This window comes from Megascapheus bottae, chromosome 36 (genome assembly GCF_031878675.1).
Source record: "Megascapheus bottae isolate mThoBot1 chromosome 36, mThoBot2.hap1, whole genome shotgun sequence".
In the NCBI taxonomy this organism is placed as follows: Eukaryota; Metazoa; Chordata; class Mammalia; order Rodentia; family Geomyidae; genus Megascapheus; species Megascapheus bottae.
Genome location: NC_143544.1, coordinates 6000934 through 6023062, shown reverse-complemented (window position 1 = coordinate 6023062; position 22129 = coordinate 6000934). Strand labels below are relative to the sequence as shown.

General features: G+C 54.8%; 1 protein-coding gene across 4 annotated transcripts; it reads left to right on the top strand.

Moving 5' to 3' along the window:
• Positions 1–410: 410 nt before the first annotated feature.
• Positions 411–20682, top strand: Tbc1d24 (TBC1 domain family member 24). Of its 4 annotated transcripts, none has more exons than XM_090324656.1 (10): positions 411–496; positions 13440–13549; positions 14973–15971; positions 16622–16639; positions 17150–17308; positions 18233–18296; positions 18538–18633; positions 18896–19130; positions 19429–19598; positions 20241–20682. In XM_090324656.1, exons 3-9 carry the CDS (start codon positions 15007–15009, stop codon positions 19581–19583), a joined length of 1692 nt encoding a protein of 563 aa, XP_090180782.1. In that variant the 5' UTR covers positions 411–496; positions 13440–13549; positions 14973–15006; the 3' UTR covers positions 19584–19598; positions 20241–20682. The 4 variants fall into 4 exon arrangements, with proteins under 4 accessions (XP_090180782.1, XP_090180783.1, XP_090180781.1 ...); XM_090324657.1 differs by lacking the exon at positions 411–496 and adding an exon at positions 830–913; XM_090324655.1 differs by lacking the exon at positions 411–496 and adding an exon at positions 1144–1217.
• The last annotated feature ends 1447 nt before the right edge of the window (positions 20683–22129 follow it).

The following is a 22129-nucleotide window of genomic DNA, read 5'->3' as shown; positions in this document are numbered from 1 at the left end:
TCGGGCGCGTCTCTGCGGGCCCGGCCCCCGCTCCCCGGGCCCCAGCGGGGCGCGGGCCTGCGGTGTCTCCCAGCGGCCGTTCTCCGCCGGGCCTCCGAGCCTCGACCCCGGGCTCCTGGGCCCCTCGCGTCCCTTCTCTGCCAGCTGCGGGCCGGGCTTCGAGGACCCGCGGTTCGAGTCCACGAAGACCGGGCCAGGAGGCTCTCTGGCGGACAAGCCTCCCCGGGGGCGGATACCCGAGGCCCTCGGCCGAGCTCCGCAGCCCGGAACCGCTGGCGAGCCGCACGCCGGGGCCGAGAACCGCAGCCAGCGCATGCTCCCGCCTCGGGCGCCGCCGGGCGCCAGCGCGCATGCCCAGACCCGACCGGGCCCAGACGCGGGGACTGGGGTGGGCGGCCGGCGGCGCGTGTCGGGGGGCGGGGCCCGCGGCGCGCGTGCGCAGGAGCGGGCTGCGCTACCGCGCGGCGGACTGAGGCGAGCGGCGCGGCGCGCGGAGGTGGGTGCGCGGCGGGGGCGTGGCGGCCGGGCGCGGGCTCCGGGGCGGGCGGGCGGGCGTGGGGAGGGTGCGGGCGCCGCTGTCACCGCGCGGGGGCCGGCCGTGCGGACGTGCCGGGGGGAGGCGACCCGGACCGCGCTCGGGACCTGACTGCGGGGACGCTGGGGCGAGGGGGGCTCCGGAGCCGGGCGCGTGACGCGGGCCTGGGACCCGGGATCCCTCGGGGCAGGCGGGGCCCCGCCCGCCGGCCGGGCCCCGGGCGCAGCGTCGTCGCGCGGAGCCCTGTCCCCGTGTCACTCTCTCCCGGGGCGCTTTCCGCCTCCACCGGGTAGGAAATCCTCCGCGGACGGAGGGAGATTGCAACAGCTGCTCGGATCCCTGCTGCTCCCAGACCCGCAGCGCCCGCCCGGCGCCTAGGTACCTTTCGCAGGCTCCCGGCGGTGCCCGGCGGGGTCGTCGGGGCGCGGGCAGCCGCGAGCCAGGCCATGCCCTTGGAGGTGCCCGGGGGGCACGGCTGGAGGGCAGAGCTGGCGCCCCCGGGGCTGGGCCGAGCCCGCCAGGCTCCTCGGGGGCGGGGGTGCTGGCAGCCTGGGCTCAGGTTTTCCGTGGTGACCTGGGACGGCGTGGACACAGTGCCCCGGGGCCTCCTGGTTTGGGAAATGCCGGGCTGACTTGAGAGGCCAAAGGTTGTCTGAACCACCTGGGTGCCGTGCAGGTAGAGGTGAGCCCGAGCGCCGGGGAGGTGGCCGTCTCTCTCCGGCAGCGCAGTTTCCCAGACAAAAGGCCCCTGCCTGCCTTTTCGGGGTGGGTAGACTTGCTGGAAGATGCTTTTCTTCGCTGCACTGTGTTTGCTCCAGAGTCAGCCGGTAATTTCCAGGCAATTTGAAGAGTTATTCCATAATTTTGCATGTGTTGTCATTTCATGTACTTGAGAGCAAGGGCTGTGTTTCACGTCTTACACTCGGTTCACAGAACAACCTTATAAATGTTCCTTCACTTGTTTTGAAGACAAGTGAGCAGTCTCGGTGTGTCTCTCATTTTAAGGCAAAAAAAATGAACTGAAATGATTTTTATGGTTACCATTTATAAACAAGTGGTATGGCCACAGCAAGCACTTGTTTTCTTTTTTTAATTCTAAGGTTTGATCCTCAGCTTATCTCCTTGCTATTCAGATGAAGCCTTTATGGAAAGTTCTTACTGAGTAGCCAGTGCTCTATTTAAAAATCTTGTCTGTGAATGGAGCTGGAATCAAATCTGTCCATCTTTGCACCTCCCTGTCCCCCATTGCCTGGCATAGGGTGGGCCAGGTTCTCTCTAAATGGTTATTGCAAGGGATCCAGGTTCTGTTGTGGTGATAGATGTTAGCTAAAGGACTGGGGCAGTGGCTTTCAGCTGGATTAAGGGTGACCTTCTTGGATGCCCAAGTAATCTAGTAATCTTGGTAGGGTTTTCATAACAGTAATAAAATGTACCCCCCTGTGTCTGCAAGTTCACCTGCAGGAGGGCCTTGCTAGCTCCTGATCACCACACCTGTCAGGACCGTCCAAGGTCTGTGACCTTGGGCATACAGTATTGCTGCTAATTCTTATGAGAGACCAAGCCAACCTCAAAAGGCATAGTGAAGTGTTTGCTTCTGGATGATTGCTGATTTCAAGTGCATAGGACAATGAAACAGGTTGTAAAAAAAAGCACTTAAAGTTTACCCGGTTCAATGTTTTACCTGTTCGAGCATACCTTTTCTGTTATGACAACTCTGTGACTGGAAGAAAGAAGCCCTTTTCAACTTGAAGCAGTAATTTTAGTGGCTGTTTGCAGCCATCACCTTCCAAATGGAGATAATATCAAAGAAACAAAACCTCAGGCCTTTTACTAAGAACAAGCCTGATCATTGTCCAGTGAGTTTTGTTTTTTTTTAATTCTCTCTCTACTTTTATGTATTGACTTCATATGAGGAGGCACTGTGCTGAGGACAGAGCACTGAGTGAGATTTGGTCTCTGCCTTCAAGTTGCTTGAGAGAGATGTGGAAGCAGGCAAAGAAATGTGTGATAATAGATGTTTTAGGAATGGTGGACAGAGCATGCTGTGGCATTCAGGGACTAACATCCAGCTAGTCAGTAATGGGTAGGACTCAGAGAAGGCCTTGAACTTTCATGTTAAAGGATAAGAAGGGTGGGAAGAACACATGAGAGAGAAACTTCCGGGCTGAGGAACAACATGTATGAAGTAAAAGAGCCATGGTTCCCACCCTCAACCTCTGGAGAAGGGCAGTGGGGAGCTCCAGGGAGAAGAGAGGGAGTGGAAGGTAGGGAGTTAGGCTGGTGGCACATTGGAGAAGGCCTTGAGTGCCAGGTCCAAGTTTTCAGTGAGACTGTATCTTTTTTTTTTTTTTTTTGGCCAGTCATGGGGCTTGAACTCAGGACATGGGCACTCTGCCTGGCTTTTTCTGTTGATGTGGTACTGAAGAATCAAACCCAGGCCTTCATGCATGTTAGACAAGCACTCTACCACTCAGCCACATTCCCAGCCCCTGGCCCAATAATTTGGTACTCTTAAATATTGCATCCTTAAGTCATCATAAACTAGGAAACAAAAGCTGGCCACCAGTGGCTCATACCTCTAATGCTACCTACTCAGGAGGCTGAGACCTGAGAACCTGTTTGAAGCCTTCTCAAACAGACAGATCCCTGAGACTCTTGTCTCTAACCAGTAAAAAGCCCTTAGTAGAGGTGTGGCTCAGATGGGAGGGTACCAGTTATGATTGGAAAAAGCTGAATAAGCACAAGGGGCCTTGAGATACAAAGAAAAGAAATAAGGGAACAGAAGGCTAATTGATTATTACCTTGGTAGATGGGGGTAGGGTAGGAAGCTTTTCTTGTGTTACTAAGACCCAGTTTGTATCACAAAGGGGTATCAGACACTAAAGGTACAAACTCCAATGGCTCTTCTATCCTTCCTGAAACTAGTCTCACCTGTGTTTACCTTTAGGGAAACCTCTAGATTAGGGGTCTCTTATCTCAAAAGACAGCATTTTTTAAACTACAGATAAGTCCTGCAAGAGTGTTCTCACAATGAGAATTGTGGGTGGGAGCAAAGGATTCCCACTGGCAGAATTCTTCACAATGCCTTGCTCTCCCGGCTTGCTGCTAAGACAAGCAGGACTTTGGAAGAATGGACTAATGGGTAGATGGCTCACGTTTACTCTCCAATCTTTCCCCACTCTGAGGGCCTACTTGAGCAAGGATAAGGAAAAGCAGATACTGCAGAGTGTGCCTCTCTGTGCACAATTTAGAGCTCTCTGTTCTAGGTTGTGTGTAAGCAATGGTGGTTTCCCTCCACACACCAGGCATACTCAAGTGGCTGAGAATACACTGGGCACAGCCTGGACTGTTTCTCTTAACTGTATCTGAAACGGTGTGTCTGCCTGATCCTTACACAGTTCTTTTAGTTGTATTTGTTTCTGGTTATTTTTGTTATTGTTGTTCTGTTGTTGGTTTGAAACAGGGCCTTGCTCTGTAACCTAGGCTGTCCTTAAACTTGTGGATCCGCCTCACTCAGCTTCCCAAGTGCCGGTGTGCGCCATCACAAATGCTTGTTACAGTTATAATTGGATGCTACACACTCTTCTATTGTTGCCAATAAAAGCCTGTTGACTGCTCGAAGTGTAGCTCATTCCTGGGCCCCACCAAAGCTCCTCTCATCTCTGTCCTGCCTGCCTCTCCTTGTGTCATTTTGCTTTTGATCGCTAATTACCCTGAATGGTTCCTTTTCTAACAAAGATCCTTCCAGCCTTCCTATCTTGGAAACCTGTAGGCCTTAGAAGGAGCAAGTTGTGGCATGGGAAAAATGCCTCTCTCTCAGCCTTCAGGACACCGTCCTTTGGCAACAGCATAGAGATTCCTAGGCCCTAAGGCTTCTTCAGTCTAAATCTGAGCCCAGTAATGCTCACTGGCCTGTACCCACATATCAAACAGTTCTGACTCCAAATGGGTTCTGTCTTTTGTGGGACTGTCGTTGCCCATACTGTCTCTGTCACTTCCTGGGGCCAAGGCATCCTTATTCTTCCTTACTCTTTAGGTCCCAGCTGAGGCAAGCATTGGCTCTAGAAATCCTTTCCTGAACCCCCTTTTTGGGGGGGAGGGGCAGTGCTCTGTGCCTTCCAGTCATAGCACCTGCCATTTTAATTGACACAGTCAGTACACTGTCTGGAGCCAGGCTCACTAAGAGCTGGGGTGAGGCTGTCTGTCCTCCAGCTCTTGACACCCGGCACACAGGAAGCATTCTGAATGCCTTTTGAAATGATTAAACCTTCAGGACTCCATCCTAGGAGTCTGTCAGGCTTGCTCTGAAGGTGCGTGCTGAGAACCTGCCACGTGCCTGGCTTTCCATAGTACATCTGTCTCACATAACTTACTTGAACTCAGATCCATCAAAATTCTACTAGTGCTGCCGAGTTTGGGCTACATTCTCTCTTTCCCGCAGATTCTTATTCTGTGTCCTGGGATGTGTTTTTCCTGATCTGCTGTTGGTAGGAAAACCCTTTGAGTTCAGAAAATAAAAGATCCTGAAAGAGCAGGACCTCATTCCAGCCAGACCAGTCTGAGAAAAGGTCTTCTGTCCAAGAAAGGGACAGGGGGAACTTGAAAGCCATTCTGAGTGGCTAGCCAAGCTTGAGCCTCAAAAGCCCTATTCAGAAGCCAATGTGTGCGGGCTCAGTCACCAAGCCCTACCCTTGAACTTCCAGTCCTAGCAGGCAGGCCAGCTGGCCCGGGGTGCCGTGACTAACATCTCATTAATGGTTACATCCATGCTGTACCTATTACATGCCTGATACTGTGTGCCACCACCGAAGGGCCCACTAGCAAGTTTCCTGTAGCCAGCTATTTGGTAGTCACTGTAGGGTGCCAGTCACCATTGGCATCAGGGAAATGCCTGGGCTCTGCTTCAGCATGGAAGGCAGCATCCACCTTGCCTTGTTGGTACGTGAAGCTGCCTACCGGAGAAGGTCACTGCCTAGGACTAGGTACCTAATTCTGGCTGTTGTGATTCAGCCTTCAAAATTAAATTTCATCTTGGGCCCAAGTTATTTGCCATTTTTCTTGAGTCACTGTCTGTTTCCTCCTCTGGTTTCCCGCTTGCCAGGGCACACTAGATGTAATGTGACCCTGGGGAAAGGAAGTCACAGTCCAGGAGGAGAGTGGGACATGGAAAAGCAGGTCACTGCAACATCTCAGTGCACCAAGAATGCAAACAGATTTGGACGGGGAGACGCTGGCCAAGGAGGGGTGATTGGAGCGAGTGACCAGAAGCAGGAGAGGATGGTGTATTCTGCTGCACAGGGACATTCCTTCTGAGCCTGGCATGTTGTGAGTGGGACACCATTGGCACTGTGCTCCTGAGCCGCTGCAGGAAGGGAGGACTGGGGACAGGACGAGCCTCAGGAAGGCTGCCGTGGGCCAGGCCTTGAACACAGCGGGAGCACTGCGAGTAGGAGCTGGGTTGCACTGGAGTCACATGGAACATGGAGGTTGTGAGACACCTAGGAAGCCACAGGAGGCATGAGACCGAAGCTCACATGGGAGCCCCTGGGCCAGAGGAAGCCCGATCCCTACAAAGTGACATTGAGGAGCTGGACCTGGTGGCTCATGCCCATAATCCTAGCTACTCGGAAGGCTGAGGATCAGGGTTCAAAGCCAGCACGGGCAGGAAAAGTCCATGAGACTCTTATCTCCAGTCAACTAGAAGTGGCACTTCTGGAAAACCAGAAGTGGCACTGTGGCTCAAAGTGGTAGAACTGTACCCTTGAGCGAAAAAGCTCAGGGATAGCATCCAGGCCCTCTTCAAGCCCCATGACACTGAGGAGACGGGAATGAGTGCAGAGCTAGAAGAGTGAGCAGACACCCCACCAAGGAGAGCCCACAGAGTGGCAGGAGACCAGAACTGAAGGTCTGTATTCTGCCTGGCAGCCATTGCGAGCAGGCAGTGAATCTGCAGGAAGGAGTTGCCGGAGCCTGCTGTTGTCAAAATGGAGAGGCGGGAATGGAGTGGAGTTTTGCACTGTCTCAGGGAGCATTAGTGGGACAGCGAGTTCACACAGTATCCCTGGACTTAGGCCTGTGGCAGCTGTGGGGATGCAAACAAAGAGCCCCCAGACCCCCAGCAGGAGCCAGCATCCAGAAACAGGAGAGGGTGCTGGAGGGAGGCAGAGAAGGGTTTCTGGGCAGCACCAGGGGCCATTCCTGTGCAGGTCCAGTGAGCATAAGGCTTGGTTTTACTTTCCTGCTCTGAGGCTTGAGTATGGGCATCAAGAAATGTGCTTCAGTCTGGCTTGTTTGTTCTAGACAGTGAGACAAGAGGACAGGAGGGATGGAAGCTGAGGCTTGGCATGCTGGTCTAGGCTGAGCTTCAAGGAATAAAGAGGGAGAGACTACTGGGTGCCAGTGGCTCACACTTGTAATCCTAGTTACCCAGGAGTCTGAGGAGATGTAAGAATTCAAAGATAGCAGGGGCAGGAAAGTCCCTCCAACTCTTACCTCCAGTTACCCTCTAAGAAGCTAGAAGTGGAGGTGTGGCTCAAGCACTGGAACGCTTGAACACTCAGGGATAGCACCCCAGGCCCTGAGTTCAAGCCCCAGGATTGGCACAAAGAGAGGAGGGGGAGGGAGGGAGGGAAAGGGAGGCTGATGTAGGGGTATCAAATTCAGGGTAGGAGAGGTGGTACTGAGAAAGGGTTTGGGAGAGCAGGGTATTTGTGAACCTCTGAGTAGCTGCTGGCTGACTTGGGTGTGGTAAAGTGGTAGAAATAGAAAGATTTTTCAATCAGGAGGGTCCAGAGAGCTTGGGCCAAGCTGCTTCCTGGACTCTCCTAGCCTAGTGCAGCAGAGAGGAAGACATGGGGCTCACAGAGGCCCGCTGGGGAGACAGGGTGGCAGGAGAGCCCCAGGAAGGAAGGGGACAGAAGAGTCCCCCTCAGGAGGAAGATGGTGGGGGAGTTGCTGTATAGGCTGAATTGTAAGGCAAGGGATAGGAAGGCCTCTGGCTAGCCACTGCATTGTCACCTTCAGGGGAGGTTCTCTCCAGCAGTGGGGGTCCAGAGTCCCAGGAGAGTGTTCTCAAAATATGCTGATGCGGTGCAGGGCCTCTTCTACCCTGACAGTGAGTCTGCCTGGGAAAGCCCAGCACGGTGATCCCCCCGTGGGTTCAGGTGGTCAGCCTGCCCCAGACACCTCCTGAATGAATGGAACAATTCTAATGGCTGCTGCCTCTGGACCCACTTTCCAGGCTGCCAACAAACCAACAAAACAGATCCCAGATCAAGAGCTTGACTGCTTCCATGCCTCAGTGCCCTGTGCCCTGGTGTGGGCCCTGGTAGGGTGAAGGTAGAACCTCTCGATGGGACGAGGGCCACTACACAAACACACACTCAGGGAGGTGAGCTGCTGTAGTCAGCAGGTCTTCCTGGCTGCCCACCATGCTGGTCCTTCTCCCAGCATGCCTAGCTAGCCCCGCCTCCCCTCACCACCCAGGCCCAGAGTTGTGCAATCCCCCTGAGAACGGCCTTCGGAACCTCCAGCGGCTCCTCCAGCTATGGCTCTCCTCTACCTTCTTCGTTCCCTCTAGCTTCATGCTCCCACAAATCTGTTTTTCCACCTGTTCTGTTAGGTGTCTTATTTCGGTATCTGTTATACCTAGCTTGGTTCCAGGGACTTCACGGGTGTTGAGATGTTTCTAGAAAGAATGGATGTGGCTTGTTACTGTAATCCTAGCTACTCAGGAGGCTAAGATCTGAGGCTCAAGGTGTGAAGCCAGCCTAGATAGAAAAGTCCACAAGAGTCATTTCTTTCTTTCTCTTTCTCTTTCTTTTTTTCTTTTTCTTTTCCTCCTCTTCCTCCTCCTACTCCCCTCCCCCTTCTTGTTCCTCTTCTGCTGCTGCTGGTGCTGCTTCTTCTGCTTCTGCTTCTTCTTCTTCTTCTTCTTCTTCTTCTTCTTCTTCTTCTTCTCCTTCTCCTTCTCCTTCTCCTTCTCCTTCTCCTCCTTTTCCTCCTCCTCCTCCTCCTCCTCCTCCTCCTCCTCCTCCTCCTCCTCCTTCTTCTTCTTCTTCTTCTTGTTTTGTGGGTCATGGTGCTTGAACTCTAGGCCTGGAGCTGTCCCTGAGCTCTTTAGCTCAAGGCTACTGCCCTACTCCTTGAGCCTCAGCCCCACTTCCCATTTTCTAGTTAGTTGGGGTTAAGAGTTTCACGTTCTTTAGTGCCCAGGCTGGCTTTAAACTGCAATCCTCAGATCTCAGCCTCCTGAGTAGCTAGGATTACAGATGTGAGCCTCTGTGCCCAGCTCACAAGACTCATTTCTAAGTAACCAATAAAAAGCCATGTCTTGGCAGGTGCAGTGTAATCCTAGCTGTTCAGGAGGCTGAGATCTGAGGATCCAGGTTCAATGCCAGCCTGGGCACAAAAGGACCTGAGACTCTTATTTCCAATTAACCTCTAGAAAACAGAAAGTGGGGCTTGCCTCAAGGGGTGGGGCGGTAGCCTTGAGCTGTAGAGCTCAGGGACAGTGCCCAGGCCAAGTTCAAGCCCCATGACCCCCCCAAACACAAAAAAGCCATATCTGGAGGTGTGGCTCAAGTGGTAGAGTTCCAGCTATGAATGAAAAAGCAATAGAGCACGAAGCCCTGAATTCAAGACCTAGTACTAGAGAGAGAGAGACAAACAGAGTTGGGAAGGAGGGAAAAGGAGGGAGTCTGTGGAGTGGGCAAATTAGAGCAATGGTTCCTTTCTCTCGATGCTCAGTGTCCTGACTGTGCCAAGACTGAGTCCTGGCAGGGAGAGGATAGCATATGCTGTCACCACCACCACCCCTGCCTGACACTGATGTGTCTCTGGAATGTCCAGTGGGACTTAGGGGATGGATAAAGTGTTCTCCTGCCCTCTCTGTGTCGGATGGGTAGGAGGACTGGACCCTTGAGAGGAAGGCTCCAGAAGGGTGCGATCATCACCTGCCACTGAATGCTAGCAGCCGCCTCTGCCCTCATCCTTGCCACCTATGACCTGTTCCATACCTACTCTCATGCCCCTCCCCAGCCATGGGTCTCCTTGCTGCTCCTCCTGCCCTCTCCCTCCCTGCCTCTGGGCAAATACTCCCCTCCCCCCACACCAGTCCTCCTGCACCACCCCCTTTCTCCTGCCTGGACACCCTTCTAGACTTGCTTGCCGCTGGCACCTGTACTGTCAACTACCAAACATGCCCTCCCCCGCCATTCTGTGCTCAACCCACTCCCTGGGGCGTCCCTGGCACTCTGAGTATCTTATCAGGCATCGAAGTCATCTTGAGCTAATGACTGTCCTCTTCATCCCTAGACAGCACACCCTGGGGCTGGAATGGGGCTTGTCGGCTTGCAGGCTCTCTCTCTGACCCATTTGGCGTAGTTTGTGCCGAGCAGATGTTGAGGACCTGGCGGGTTCACCTCTGTCTCTTTTAACTGTCTGCTTGCCCTGCCTTATGGAGACCAAGAACCCTGATGGTTCTCAGCAGGGCGGAGGGGCAGGCGCAGGCCTGCTCTGAGCCCCAAGCCTTTCTGAGGGGAGTGAGTGCTTCTCTGTCATGTGCCTCTCCCTGCTTCTCTTCCTGCTGTTGCTATGCCTCAACATTTCCCCCATGCTCAGGCCAGGGCATTTATTTTCCTTCCTCCATTCTCACTTTTTCCCACTGTCCACTCCTGCACTCCGGAAACCTATGTAGGAATTGCTCAGGCTGCCAAGCAAGAGATGAGCTGGGCAGCAGCTGATACCACTGCCTGCCATGTGGCACAGGGACAAAAGCTCATCCAGGCAGGGCCCCAGGTCCTGGTCAGCCTGCTCCTGCGGTGCCAGTGGGGGTGGGTAGAAATTGACATCTGGGGCACTCCAAACTGGAGTCTTAGTAAGCATGAGATCCCCTTTGGGAAGCTTCTCTGGGCTTTAGTCTGGTGGCACTGCCTTGACCTTTCCCTGTTGTCTGAATGTACATCGGGCCTTCCCTGCCCCTTGGGCTGGGCGTCGTGGGGACAAGCCACTGTTGAGAGGCAAGCTGGGCCTGGCCTATATGCTAAACTGGCACTTGCTTGAGAAGATCTCATTGAAAACACCATGTCTACCCTCCCTGGCTGGCCAGCCACTCACTTGTTAGCTAGACCTGTCCTCCCTTCTCTGTTCCTCATCCTAGGCCACCAGGGAGCATTTTCTGTCCTCCCATCCTCTCTCCCCTCCCCAATCCCCTCTCTTCCCCTCTCCTTTTCTTTTTCTTCTTCCACTAATCTCTGCCTCTCAAGTAGCTAGGATATCAGTCTTGAGCTGCCACAATTGCCACAAGGATGGTTTTTCTTTTTCTTTTTTTGTCAGTCGTGCGGCTCGAACCCATGGTCTGGGCCCTGTCTCTGAGCTCTTTCCTCTAGGGTAGCGCTCTACCACTTTGAGCCACAGCTCCACCTCTGGTTTTCTGGTGGTTCCTTGGAGATAAGAGTCTTTGGTGGCTGAGAGTCTGGCCTAGTGGTAGAGTACTTGCCTAGCATGCACGAAGACCCAGGTTCAATTCCTTGCTATCGCATACATAGAAAAAAGGCTGGAAGTGGTGCTGTGGCTCAAGTGGTAGATCTCTAGTCTTGAGAAAGTCCAAGGACAGTGTCTAGTAGTAGAGCACTCACCCAGCATGCATGAAGCCCTGGTCCAGGCTGGTTTTGGACTGGGGATCCTCGGATTTCACCTTAAGGAGATTTTTCTAAACGCTAGTGTGAAATGTCATATCTTCCTCCATCTTTGGTTCTGCTCCTTATGTGGGCACGGTGCCTGTTGCCTCTCCTGCCACCTTAACCCCTTGGCACTGCTCACCAAGGCCCTAACGCCCTGTTGTTGCCTGGTGCTGTAGGTCTGTCCCTCAGCACTCTGTCCCAGCCCTGCACCAGGCCAACCGTGTGTCTCATAGACTGGGGGTGCATCTCCAGTGCTGAGTCAGCCCCTTCTTCAGCGTTCCTGGCACCTAGCCCCCACCTCCTACTTCCCACATACATTTGTGGTTGTGAGTTCCTCCACAAGCACCGTTCCTCTGTCTTTTTTTTTTTTTAATATTTTTATTGTATTTAATAAAAGGGTTACATGATATTTGCCAGATAGAAGGTGCATTAATTCACATACATTGATACCCTTCCACATGTCTTGGTCCCCATTACCCTCCCCCCACCCCCCTCTTGGTTTTCCCCCCTCCGTTCCTCTGTCTTATCTGCGGGGGCCCAGCCTGAGGCCAGGAAGGAAGAGGCCCCTCACTAGAAGTTTGTAGCATGAGTAATGGTTTGGGGCAAAAAGAGCCATGGTGGTCGGCTCCTCTGCTCCCAGGAAGGCAGGCTCAGCACCTGGGGTGGTGGGTGTCAAAGGGAATGTCCAAGGCTAACTGGGAAGGACGTGTTTGTCTCATGGGAGCGAGTTTGTTTTCAAATCCAACTGTTAGGGAAAATTATGTTCTCTGCTCCAGAGATGAGAAAGCAGAGGTCTATGACTGCCTGGCCCTGAAGCAGTGTTTGTTGAGAGGCCAGTCCTGAGCTTGCCGAGGAGGGACCTGGGACAGGGCTATTCTGACTGGGGTAGCCCACTCGTCAAAGGGGGCCGGTGACCTTGGGGAAGGGACCTTGGGGCCCTGCAAAGTCCCCCAGTCCAGGGTCTTCCTTCCTGTGCTTAGCACCCTCCAGTACCACATTGTATCCCATTGTCATTGTGTGTGTGTATTTGTGTGTATGCGTACCAATACTGGGGCTGGAACTCAGGGCTTGGGCACCGTCCCAAGACTAGCACTCCACCATTTAAGCCACTTCCAACTTTCAGGTGTTTAGAAAGGTGATGAATCGCACGGATTTTCCTGCTCCTGCGGACTTTGCACGTCAGTCCTTAGATTTCAGCCTCTTGAAGCTGGGATTATAGGCGAGAACCACCGGTGCTCAGAGCTTTCTGTCCTTCTTTGTGAGGTGGAACCAATCCTGCCCCACCAGGCTCTCCACACAGTTAGAGGAGATGGTTCATGAAATTAAACTGCTGGGTTGTCAGGCGCAGTGCAGTTTACTGTGGCTGCTGAGGACGTGGGTAGCGTGGGTCTCTGTGCAAAGGCGCCATCTGCCTGGTCCTAGGCCTCTCCCTCGCGCTGTCCACACTAAGACTGGGCCTTTCTCACATCCATTTTTCTCTCCATCCACCCACTCTTCCGGCCAGAAATTTATGTGAGCACCCAACACCTGATAGAACAAAGCTAGCCAGTGTCTGCCGAGCTTGGCTGCCTCCGGGCCCAGCCCAGCGCTGACTACCTTCCTTTCTCTTGGGCAGACAGCATAGGGTCCTTTGTGGAGGACAGATTCTGAATTTATTTCAGCTGCCCAGGTGGATATTGACTGAAATGTCTTAGGAATGTCCCACCCCAGACAAGGCTGGCTTCCTCCTCCCAACCCCCAACAGTGGCCTAGCCAGGAGCCCTTTAGAGTCTCTAAACATTCAGTTTCACCCTTAGAACTATACCCTGTGGCCAAAGGACAAGTGTTCCTATGACAGATTGGGGACAACACCTGGAAAAGCCACCCCATATAGCAACAGCATTTTGAAGAAATAGAAAGCCCTCATTTCTGGGCTAAAGGTATGGCTCACATGGCAAAGTGCATGCTTGGCAAGCTTGAGGCCCTAAATTTAATCCCTAATACCAAACATAAGTAAGTTTATAATTCCACTGTTGTTTTTCTTCTTCTTCTTTTTTTTTTTTTTGAGAGGGTGTGTGGTTGTCGGGCTTGGACTTGGAGTTTGGGCGCTGTCCCTGAGCTTTTTTGCTCAAGCCTAGCACTCTGCCATTTTGAACTTTAGCACCACTTTTGGTTTCCTGGTGGTTAATTGGAAATCATAGTCTCATGGAACCAATCCTCACTTCTTAGCCTTCTCTTTTCAGGTGAATGTTCTAGATGCAAGTGAAACCAGAGCAGTGTGGTCGTTTACCAGAAACCCCAGAAGCTGACTTGTGTGACATCTCTAGATTCTTGAACTGTCTTGGGCAAAAAGGTGAGTGTGATGTACCTGGGAAAATACCTTACAGCATGTGCAGAGCAGAGGGCTTGGGCAGGGGCAGATGTTCCAGCTCGCTGTCCATAGTCTCATGGCCAGAACCAGAACAGCTGCCTGCCCGGTGAGCCAGCACCAAATCCCAGAACTGGTTCTGTGGGCCTAGACATGTTTGGTTCCGAATCTGACATATTTTGCTATTCCTCATCTCTCCCTGCAACGATTCTGTTTGGAATTATCTACCTAGAACCTGGCTTTCAAGTGGACAGGCTCAGGAAGTTAGGAGTTGACTTCAGAGCTCCAGCCAACACTGAGGAGAAGCAGGCACACGGCCCCACCACTGTGGCTTGAGCCCTCCTCGCGTCCCAGGCTGGAAGGCAGGTCGCCTTGATCCTTGGCTCCTTTTTGGACAGCTGTCAGGCCATGAGAACTGTCTGGAGCCTGGGATCTTCTCAAATGGAGGGCTGGTTGTAGCAGGATCAAGCTTTTAAGTCCCTCTTGAAACTCAGTCCAAGCTTCCTACTCGGAACCATGTGGCAAGGTTGGTGTTGAGAAGTTCCTAAGAACTTCTTAGAACAGCCACCTTTTCCACCTCCTTTCTGCTTTCCCATTCTTGGGGTTTGAATTCTAGGCCTTGTGCTTGCAAAGAAGGTTCGTTACCATTCAAGTCTTGGCTCCAAACATATCTTAAATGGAAGCACCTCCCTACTACTTTATAGAGAGTACTTTTCATATTTTTTATTTTGTGACTTTTTTGGTTGTTTTGTTTGTTTGTTTTATGGTCCTGGGAATCGAACCCCAGTATATTGCACTTGCCAGGCAAATGCTTGGCCACTGAGTGATAGCCTAGCTTTGAGTGAAAAGAGCTTAAGGATAATGCCCTGGCCCAGAATTCAAGCCCCTGCACTAGCAAAAATAAAACAATTAAAGAAATGTTTTGTTTTGTTTCTTAGAAAGAGTACTTTACTTTTTAGAAAACAAGAAGCAATCTTTTTTTTTTTTTTTTTTTTTTTGGTGGGTCATGGGGTCATGACCTGGGCACTGTCCCTATGCTCTGTGGCTCAAGGCTACCACCCTACCCTTGGGCCTGGGAGCTGTCCCTGAGCTCTTCAGCGCAAGGCTACTGCCTTACCCTTGAGCCAAGCCCCCCTTCCTGTTTTCTAGAGGTTAATTGGAGATAAGAGGCTCAGGTTCTTTTGTGCCCAGGCTGGCTTTGAACCTTCATCCTCAGATCTCAGCCTCCTGAGTAGCTAGGATTACAGGTGTGAGCCTCTGTGCCTGGCTAAGAGGCAACATCTTCAAAATGTGACTTTTTTGGATGCATGTGCTTCAGTCTTACAGGTTCTGGGATGGCAAGCAGATTGGGGGAGAGCTCTGAAAGGGTTTCTGAATGATTTAATGACTGTGTTCTCCTTGCTGGCAGTCCAGGGCCCCTTCTCCCAGGCGCACCAGACACCATGGACTCCCCAAGGTACAACTGCTTTGTGGACAGGGACAAGATGGATGCCACCATCCAGGACCTGGGGCCCAAGGAACTGGGCTGCGTGGAGCTACAGGAGCTGAAGCAGTTGGCGCGCCAGGGCTACTGGGCTCAGAGCCATACCCTTCGGGGAAAGGTGTACCAGCGCCTGATCCGAGACATCCCCTGTCGCACGGTCACGCCAGACGCCAGCGTGTACAGCGACATCGTGGGCAAGATCGTAGGCAAGCACAGCAGCAACAGCCTGCCCCTGCCGGAGTTTGTGGACAACACACAGGTGCCCACCTACTGCCTGAACGCCCGGGGTGAGGGGGCCGTGCGCAAGATCCTTCTGTGCATCGCCAACCAGTTCCCCGACATCTCCTTCTGCCCTGCTCTGCCCGCCGTGGTGGCCCTGCTGCTTCACTACAGCATCGACGAGGCGGAGTGCTTTGAGAAGGCCTGCCGCATCCTGGCCTGCAACGACCCCGGCAAGAAGCTCATCGACCAGAGCTTCCTGGCCTTCGAGTCGTCCTGTATGACCTTCGGGGACCTGGTGAACAAATACTGCCAGGCAGCCCACAAGCTCATGGTGGCCGTGTCGGAGGACGTCCTGCAGGTCTACTCTGACTGGCAGCGTTGGCTGTTCGGGGAACTGCCCCTCAGCCATTTTGCCCGCGTCTTTGACGTCTTCCTCGTTGAAGGCTATAAGGTATTGTACCGAGTTGCGCTGGCCATCCTCAAATTCTTCCACAAGGTGAGAGTGGGCCAGCCCCTTGAGTCAGACAACGTGAGACAGGACATCCGCATGTTCGTCAAGGACATTGCCAAGACAGTGTCCCCGGAGAAGCTGCTGGAAAAGGCGTTTGCCATCCGCCTCTTCTCCCGCAAGGAGATCCAGCTCCTGCAGATGGCCAACGAGAAAGCGCTGAAGCAGAAGGGCATCACCGTCAAGCAGAAGAGGTAGGCGGGCCCCAGGCTCTGTGCGTGCATCTGTGTGTGTGTGTGTGTGGTATGTCGGTGTGGGTGTGGGTGGTGGGGTGTGCACATGCCTGTATGCGTGGAGCCTCTGGTAGCCTGCAAGGATCTACACACGAGTATGCAGGGTATCCCCGGGGCTGAGCGTGAGCTCGTCCTGCTGACCTCCTGTCCTGCTCTGGCCACCCGTCCACCTGGCCTCATGCAGATAGAAACACACTAGAAAGCAAGACGGGCCTTCCTGGTTACATCAGAATGAGACACACTGGGGCCTGTCTTCAGAGACCAAGGCCCATGGCTGAGCTGGAAGCTAGACCTCCATGGGTCAAAAGATCCAGCAGGGCCAGGCAGACCCCAGGAGTCCTGAGAGAGCTGCCCCTGCCCTACCGTCCAGCTTCAGGCTTTGTGGCTGGTGGTTGGCACAGCTGCTGGATCGCTGGGTGTAACCTCCCTGCCCTGAGTGCAGCCCCTGGGGAGCAGCCAGTGCTGGGATGGTGCTGCAGGCACGGCTGTTGGCGTGGAGTTCTCTTCTCCTGGGCCAGAGAAGTGTGATGAGGGATCAGTGCTCACCACTAACCTGTCCTTGTCTATTTTATTTTTCTTCTCCGTGTCCGTTGCTTCCTCCTGTTTTTCAGTGTCTCGCTTTCTAAAAGGTAGGTCTGAAACCACACCTCCACACCTGGCTTCTCTGCTTTCCTGCTGTCCCACTGTAAGCTGGCTGCTTGCTATTTTTCAGGGCCTGGCTGGTTCTCGTGGGCTGGCTTCCACTCGCTGCCTCAGCCTAACTCAAGCACTGTTCATCTGTCTGTCTTGTCTGTCTGTCTGTCTGTCTGTCCATTTTGCTGTCTCGGTTGTGCAGTCTGTTGGTGCTTGGCTAGCCCTGCAGCACTCTTTTTGCCGTAGCTATAAGTCTCTTGATTAATGAGAGAAAAGTTGCTTTTGTTACCTTCCTGTCCCCTCTTTGTGGCAGGTGTGGGAGCGGGGTGGGGGGGGGAGGACGAGGTGGGGTTCCAGAGAATAGATCCATCCTGTTAGGTACCTGGAACCAGGCTGTAAACCTGGACGAGGAAGTGAGATGTCCCCTTCAGCTTAGTTTCCAGGAAAGGCACTGGGGCCTCAGGACGGGGGCCCTGCGGGGACTGACCCCTCCCTACTCTCTGCAGGCAATTTGTGCACTTGGCAGTCCACGCCGAGAACTTCCGCTCAGAGATTGTCAGCGTGAAGGAGATGAGAGACATCTGGTCCTGGGTCCCGGAGCGATTTGCACTCTGCCAGCCCCTCCTTCTCTTCTCTTCACTGCAGCATGGGTACAGCCTGACCAGGTGAGGCTCTGGAGTCTCTGGGAAGTCACATGATGCCCTCAGGCACATCCTGCCTGCCACCTCCAGGAGGTCATGGGGTGACCAGATTCCAGGAGGTCATAGTGTTGACCAGAAATAAGTCTTATGGGGCCCGAGAATTTGAAGCCCTTTTCCTGGGCTTCTGTTACCCAGGGCCTCCCAGACTTTGAAGGTCATTGCTGCGTACTCTACAGCTCAGGAGGACAGGGGGAAGAGGGAACATTCCGCCTCTGGAGCGCAAGGGACGGAAGGGAGGCCGCAATGGGACCATGCCCGGCCTCCTGGCTCCTCTCCCTCTCCCCGCCCCCTTCCCGAGTGGGTCACTGGCCTGGTGCAGGTGGCTGTTGGAGAGGCTGGCCTGGTGACTCCACTAGCCACCCGTGCGGTGCCCTGGCGGAGGTGTCTCCCCCAGGAACACTGCCGCCCTCCCACCCCAGGGCAGCAAGGCCAGACTCAGCCGGTATTCAGTACTTCAAGTCTCAGATAAATTAGTCACAGACTCTGCTTGTGACCTGGCAAGAGGGGTGCAGACAGAGTGGCCCCCATCCGCAACCACCACACACGCATTGTAGCATAGCCAGAGTCACTTAAACCCAGCTGCCAGGGGCGCGAGCTCAGCCTGGTGTGCCAGGCTGTCCTTCAGCGAGGACCTGTTCCTCTGGTTCTCCTTTGCCTGGAGCGACTGGCACTGGGCAGTGCCCACAGGGGGACATGTGCTGTGAGGCTTCTCCCTCATCACACCAGGGCAGGCGCTGGGTGGCAGCAGGGCACCAAGGTGCACACAAGATGGTGGAAGAGTGACCCAGCCCCCAGGCGTTTGGCCCTCGCAGCCTTGTGGCGGAGGGGGAGGGCCGTGGAGGCTGGCAGCAGGGGAAGGAGAGTGGCATGTGTGGTCTCTGCCTCCAGGTTCTATTTCCAGTGTGAACGGCACGAGCCCACCCTCCTGCTCATCAAGACCACGCAGAAAGAGGTGAGGAAGGCCCAGAGCGGGCAGGGGACCTGTTTCTGGGCGCTGGCCTCACAATCTGAGTGTGGACGTAGTCCCTACACAGTGCCCCGGGGGGAGACATGGGTCCATCCCCATACTCATCCCCTACCCACCTTGCTCTTGGTGGGGAACCCCAGCACACAGCACCCCCCGCCGTGACCTGTGACTGTCCCTAGCAGGCCTGCACAAGGGAACACGGCCTCACCCCAGCCTTCCTCCCCAGGTGTGTGGCGCTTACCTGTCCACAGACTGGAGCGAGAGAAATAAGTTTGGGGGCAAGCTTTGCTTCTTCGGAACTGGAGAATGCTTTGTGTTTAGGGTAAGCGGGCTGAGCACTTGTGGGGGTCCTGGTGTAGGCCCAGGGTCCTCTGCTCCGAGCTGTACAACTGCACCCTTGGTTCACTTCCATTGTAGCGATCCTCTACAGCGAGACTGCCTCTGCTTCTAGTCCTTAATGCTTAACCCCGGCGTGATCCATCCAGTAGAGTGGAGAGGAGATGGGCCGGGGCACACGGGGAGGGGAAGAAGGCGCCCAGCGGGTTGTCACACGCCAGGAACTCACGTTTCCCTCTCGTCCTCAGCTGCAGCCAGAGGTGCAGCGTTATGAGTGGGTGGTCATCAAGCACCCAGAGCTGACGAAACAGACGGCGTCCTTCCTGTCCTCCGAGGCCACTGCCGCTGCCTCCCCATGCAGCCACCCCGCCTCTTCAGACCCCGCTGACCGGCTCTCCCCCTTCCTGGCTGCTCGGCACTTCAATCTGCCCTCCAAGACCGAGTCCATGTTCATGGCTGGGGGCAGTGACTGTCTCATCATTGGTGGGTGCCCGGCCGGTCCCGGGAGGAAGACTTGCAGGGTTGTGGGGGGCTGGAGCCCCTGTGTCCAGCCATGATTAGCCCTGAGCCTTTATGATGGCAGTGGATGAGACCCTGAGCTGCTGGAGAGACGAAGCAAGAGGGTTGGGAGAAACGGCCTGGATGGCAAGGTCGAAGGGCGGGTCAAAGCCAGTGGTGGTTTTAGGGCAAGGAGAGATGGACTCACATGGAGGGCTGGGCTCATGGCATCTGGGAGGGCAGTGATGCTGACCAGGCGGCCACTGACCTTAGCCTCCCACAGGGGGAGGAGGTGGCCAGGCACTCTACATCGACGGGGACTTGAACCGGGGTCGCACCGGACACTGCGACACTTTCAACAACCAGCCCCTGTGCTCTGAGAACTTCCTCATCGCCGCCATAGAGGCCTGGGGCTTCCAAGACCCTGACACCCAGTGATGGCCTCTGCTGACGGTGACTGAGCCATGGCTGTGGGGGGGGGTGTGGGCCGGGAGAGGGAGGCCCCCGACGTGCTGGGCAGGGTTCGCTTGCAGTGTGGGTACCACAGCCTTGCCTGGCCATGCCTGGCCCTCTACCTCTGGATGGGTTGGTGCCCCCTGAGTGAGCAGCTCCTGATTGAGGTGCATTGCCGCACTCCAGGCCTGCCCAGAGCCTGCTGAGGAGCACGGGGGGGAGGGGGGGAGGGATGAGGGGGGGCCCTCCCAGGGCCCTGGCTCTCTGATGTCCTGCGTCCCCAGCTGGAGCCTGGGAGGCGGCAAGTACGCCGCTGGCCCTGAGCCTCGGCCGCCCCCCGGTGGAGGGTGTGGGAACATCAGGAGCACCTTCTGCCAAATGTGGGCCGGTGTTACCTCCTGCTGGTGTCACTGGACACTGCCACGCCCGGCCTTTGGGCCTGCTTCCTGCAGAGGCTTCCCCTCACCCTCCAGGGGCATTTCCTCCCTCCTCGGACCCAGTCCCTCCTCCCCAGGGCTTCCTCTCTGGAAGCTTCCCTGCCCTAGAGGCTCGCCCGCCCCACTGCTTCACCTGCTAGGGGAGAGCAGGGTGTGTGCAGAAGGAGGCACGGACAGAGCAGCATTTTCCCTTGTGTTTCTGCAGAGCCCGCTCTCGCCGCGCCTCGCTGAGAGTCCACCCTGGGGAGGAGTGTCAGGAGCCACCGTCCTCAGACACCCGAGCCACCAGCCAGCTCCATTGCCAAGGACCTCCTAGAGATGCCTGGACTCCTGGGGGCTTCCCAGCGCGCCCCCTCCTCCCGCAGTCTTGGTGGTTGCTCTCCTTCCTCACAGCCACCACCACAGACACTGGGCCCCGCCCATGCCCGCCTGTCAGCATGGCATGCTTCCTCAGCCCCACCCCTCCCTGCTCCCCCTCAGGCCCGGGCCCAGGTCCTGCCACACAGCGCCTCTGGGACCGCTCCCCCTGTGTCTCTTTCCTAGCGCTGCCGCTGGCCATGTGTCACAGTGTTGTGTGTACTGCCCTATCCCCATGGCCTTCCGGCCACCAAGGCCCGCGCTGGCCCAGTGCACTGTGGGCACCTCTCCCCCCCGACCTCCGCCTGTCCACACAGGGAGGAAGGCAGAAGTCGTGACGTGGCTGGCCACACGGGGCCACGCAGGCCTGTGTCCTGTGGCACATGGTTGCCGCTGGCACACCTCAGAGTTGTCTTGTGCCATGCCAAGGCCCTCACTCACGCCCTCTCTTCCACCCTGTCGGCAGGGTTCCCGGGGCATCCACCACGCACAGGGCAGGAGTCCCACCTGGCTCTGGACAGGCCTGTGAACCTGCCCAAGCACAAGTGCATGACCCGTGGAGGGAGCCAGTCCTCCTGCTCTGCTGTACCTGGAGGGGGGAACCCCTGCTCCTCCCGCAAGCCACCGCAGCCCTCGCCACCCCTTCCCGTGGACCTGCCACCCGGGTTTGTATCACAGACTTTGGTGTTCGTTAAACGCCACTTTTGGTTTTTGTTCTGGGAGGGCGGGGGTTTTATGAGACAGGGTCTCACTACATGACCTAGGCTGGCCTCGATCCCCATCTCCTCCTGCTTCACCTTCCTGGGAGTGCTCTGATCACAGGCGTTGACGCCTGGCTAAACACTGCCTTGTTGCACTATTAACTTCCAGGCTGAGTCCTCTGTCTTCATCCAGAGGGGCCCTGGGCCTTCCCCAGGCCGAGCCATCGTGAGAGTCATGTGTGTGTGGTCACTGGGACTTTGAAGGCTCTTTGAAAATGAAGCCTTTCAGGAAAAGATGAAGTTAAACTGAGCATTGCTTGTGGAACTCTGCCTGGCAGACTGACACGTGAGCGGGGCTGGGGGCTCCAGCCCCGGGACACCCCTTGCTATTTGCACATCATAGAGGAGTTCTTTGCTGTAAGAAAGTACACAAAGCAGTTCTTTTATCATTATATTTTGGGGCAGTACTGTGGTTTGAACCCAGTAGTGAATGTAGTACTGGGCCTGCGAGACAGGCGCTCTACCACTTTGGGCTGTAAGTATTATGAAGAGGGTCTCACTGTTTTCTCGGATAGTCTGGAGTACAGTTCTCCTATTTATATTCGCCATGTAGCTGAATGACAGGTGTAGGCCAACAAACCCACACATTTTATTAGTAAGTCAAAGGTCTCCTTTACTCTTTTGCCCTGGCTATTCTCAAATTGCAATCCTCATGTCTCAGCCTTTTGAGTAACTAGAATTACAGATGTGAGCCACTGCACCTGGCCTAAAGGTACTCTGTTCTTTCACTTTTCTTGTTAGTTATGGGGCTTGAACTTGGATCCTGGGCACTGTCCCTGGCTCTTTTTGCTTAAAGCTAGCACTCTACCACAGCACACTTCCTGTATATTCTGGTGGTTAATTGGAAATATGAATTTCACAACTTTTTTTTTTTTGGCCAAAAGTGGCTTTGAACCATCATCCTCAGATCTCAGCTCCTGAGTAGCTAGGATTACAGGTGTGAGCCACCAGCGCCTGTCTTAAGATCTTTTTATTC

Bases quoted from the DNA above. Each gene is read 5' to 3' on its own strand.
- Tbc1d24 (XM_090324656.1), top strand. From the start codon at position 15,007: ATGGACTCCCCAAGGTACAACTGCTTTGTGGACAGGGACAAGATGGAT. The intron at 18,297-18,537 runs GTGAGGAAGGCC...CTTCCTCCCCAG, and splicing joins TCAAGACCACGCAGAAAGAG to GTGTGTGGCGCTTACCTGTC. The intron at 19,131-19,428 runs GTGGGTGCCCGG...AGCCTCCCACAG, and splicing joins CAGTGACTGTCTCATCATTG to GGGGAGGAGGTGGCCAGGCA.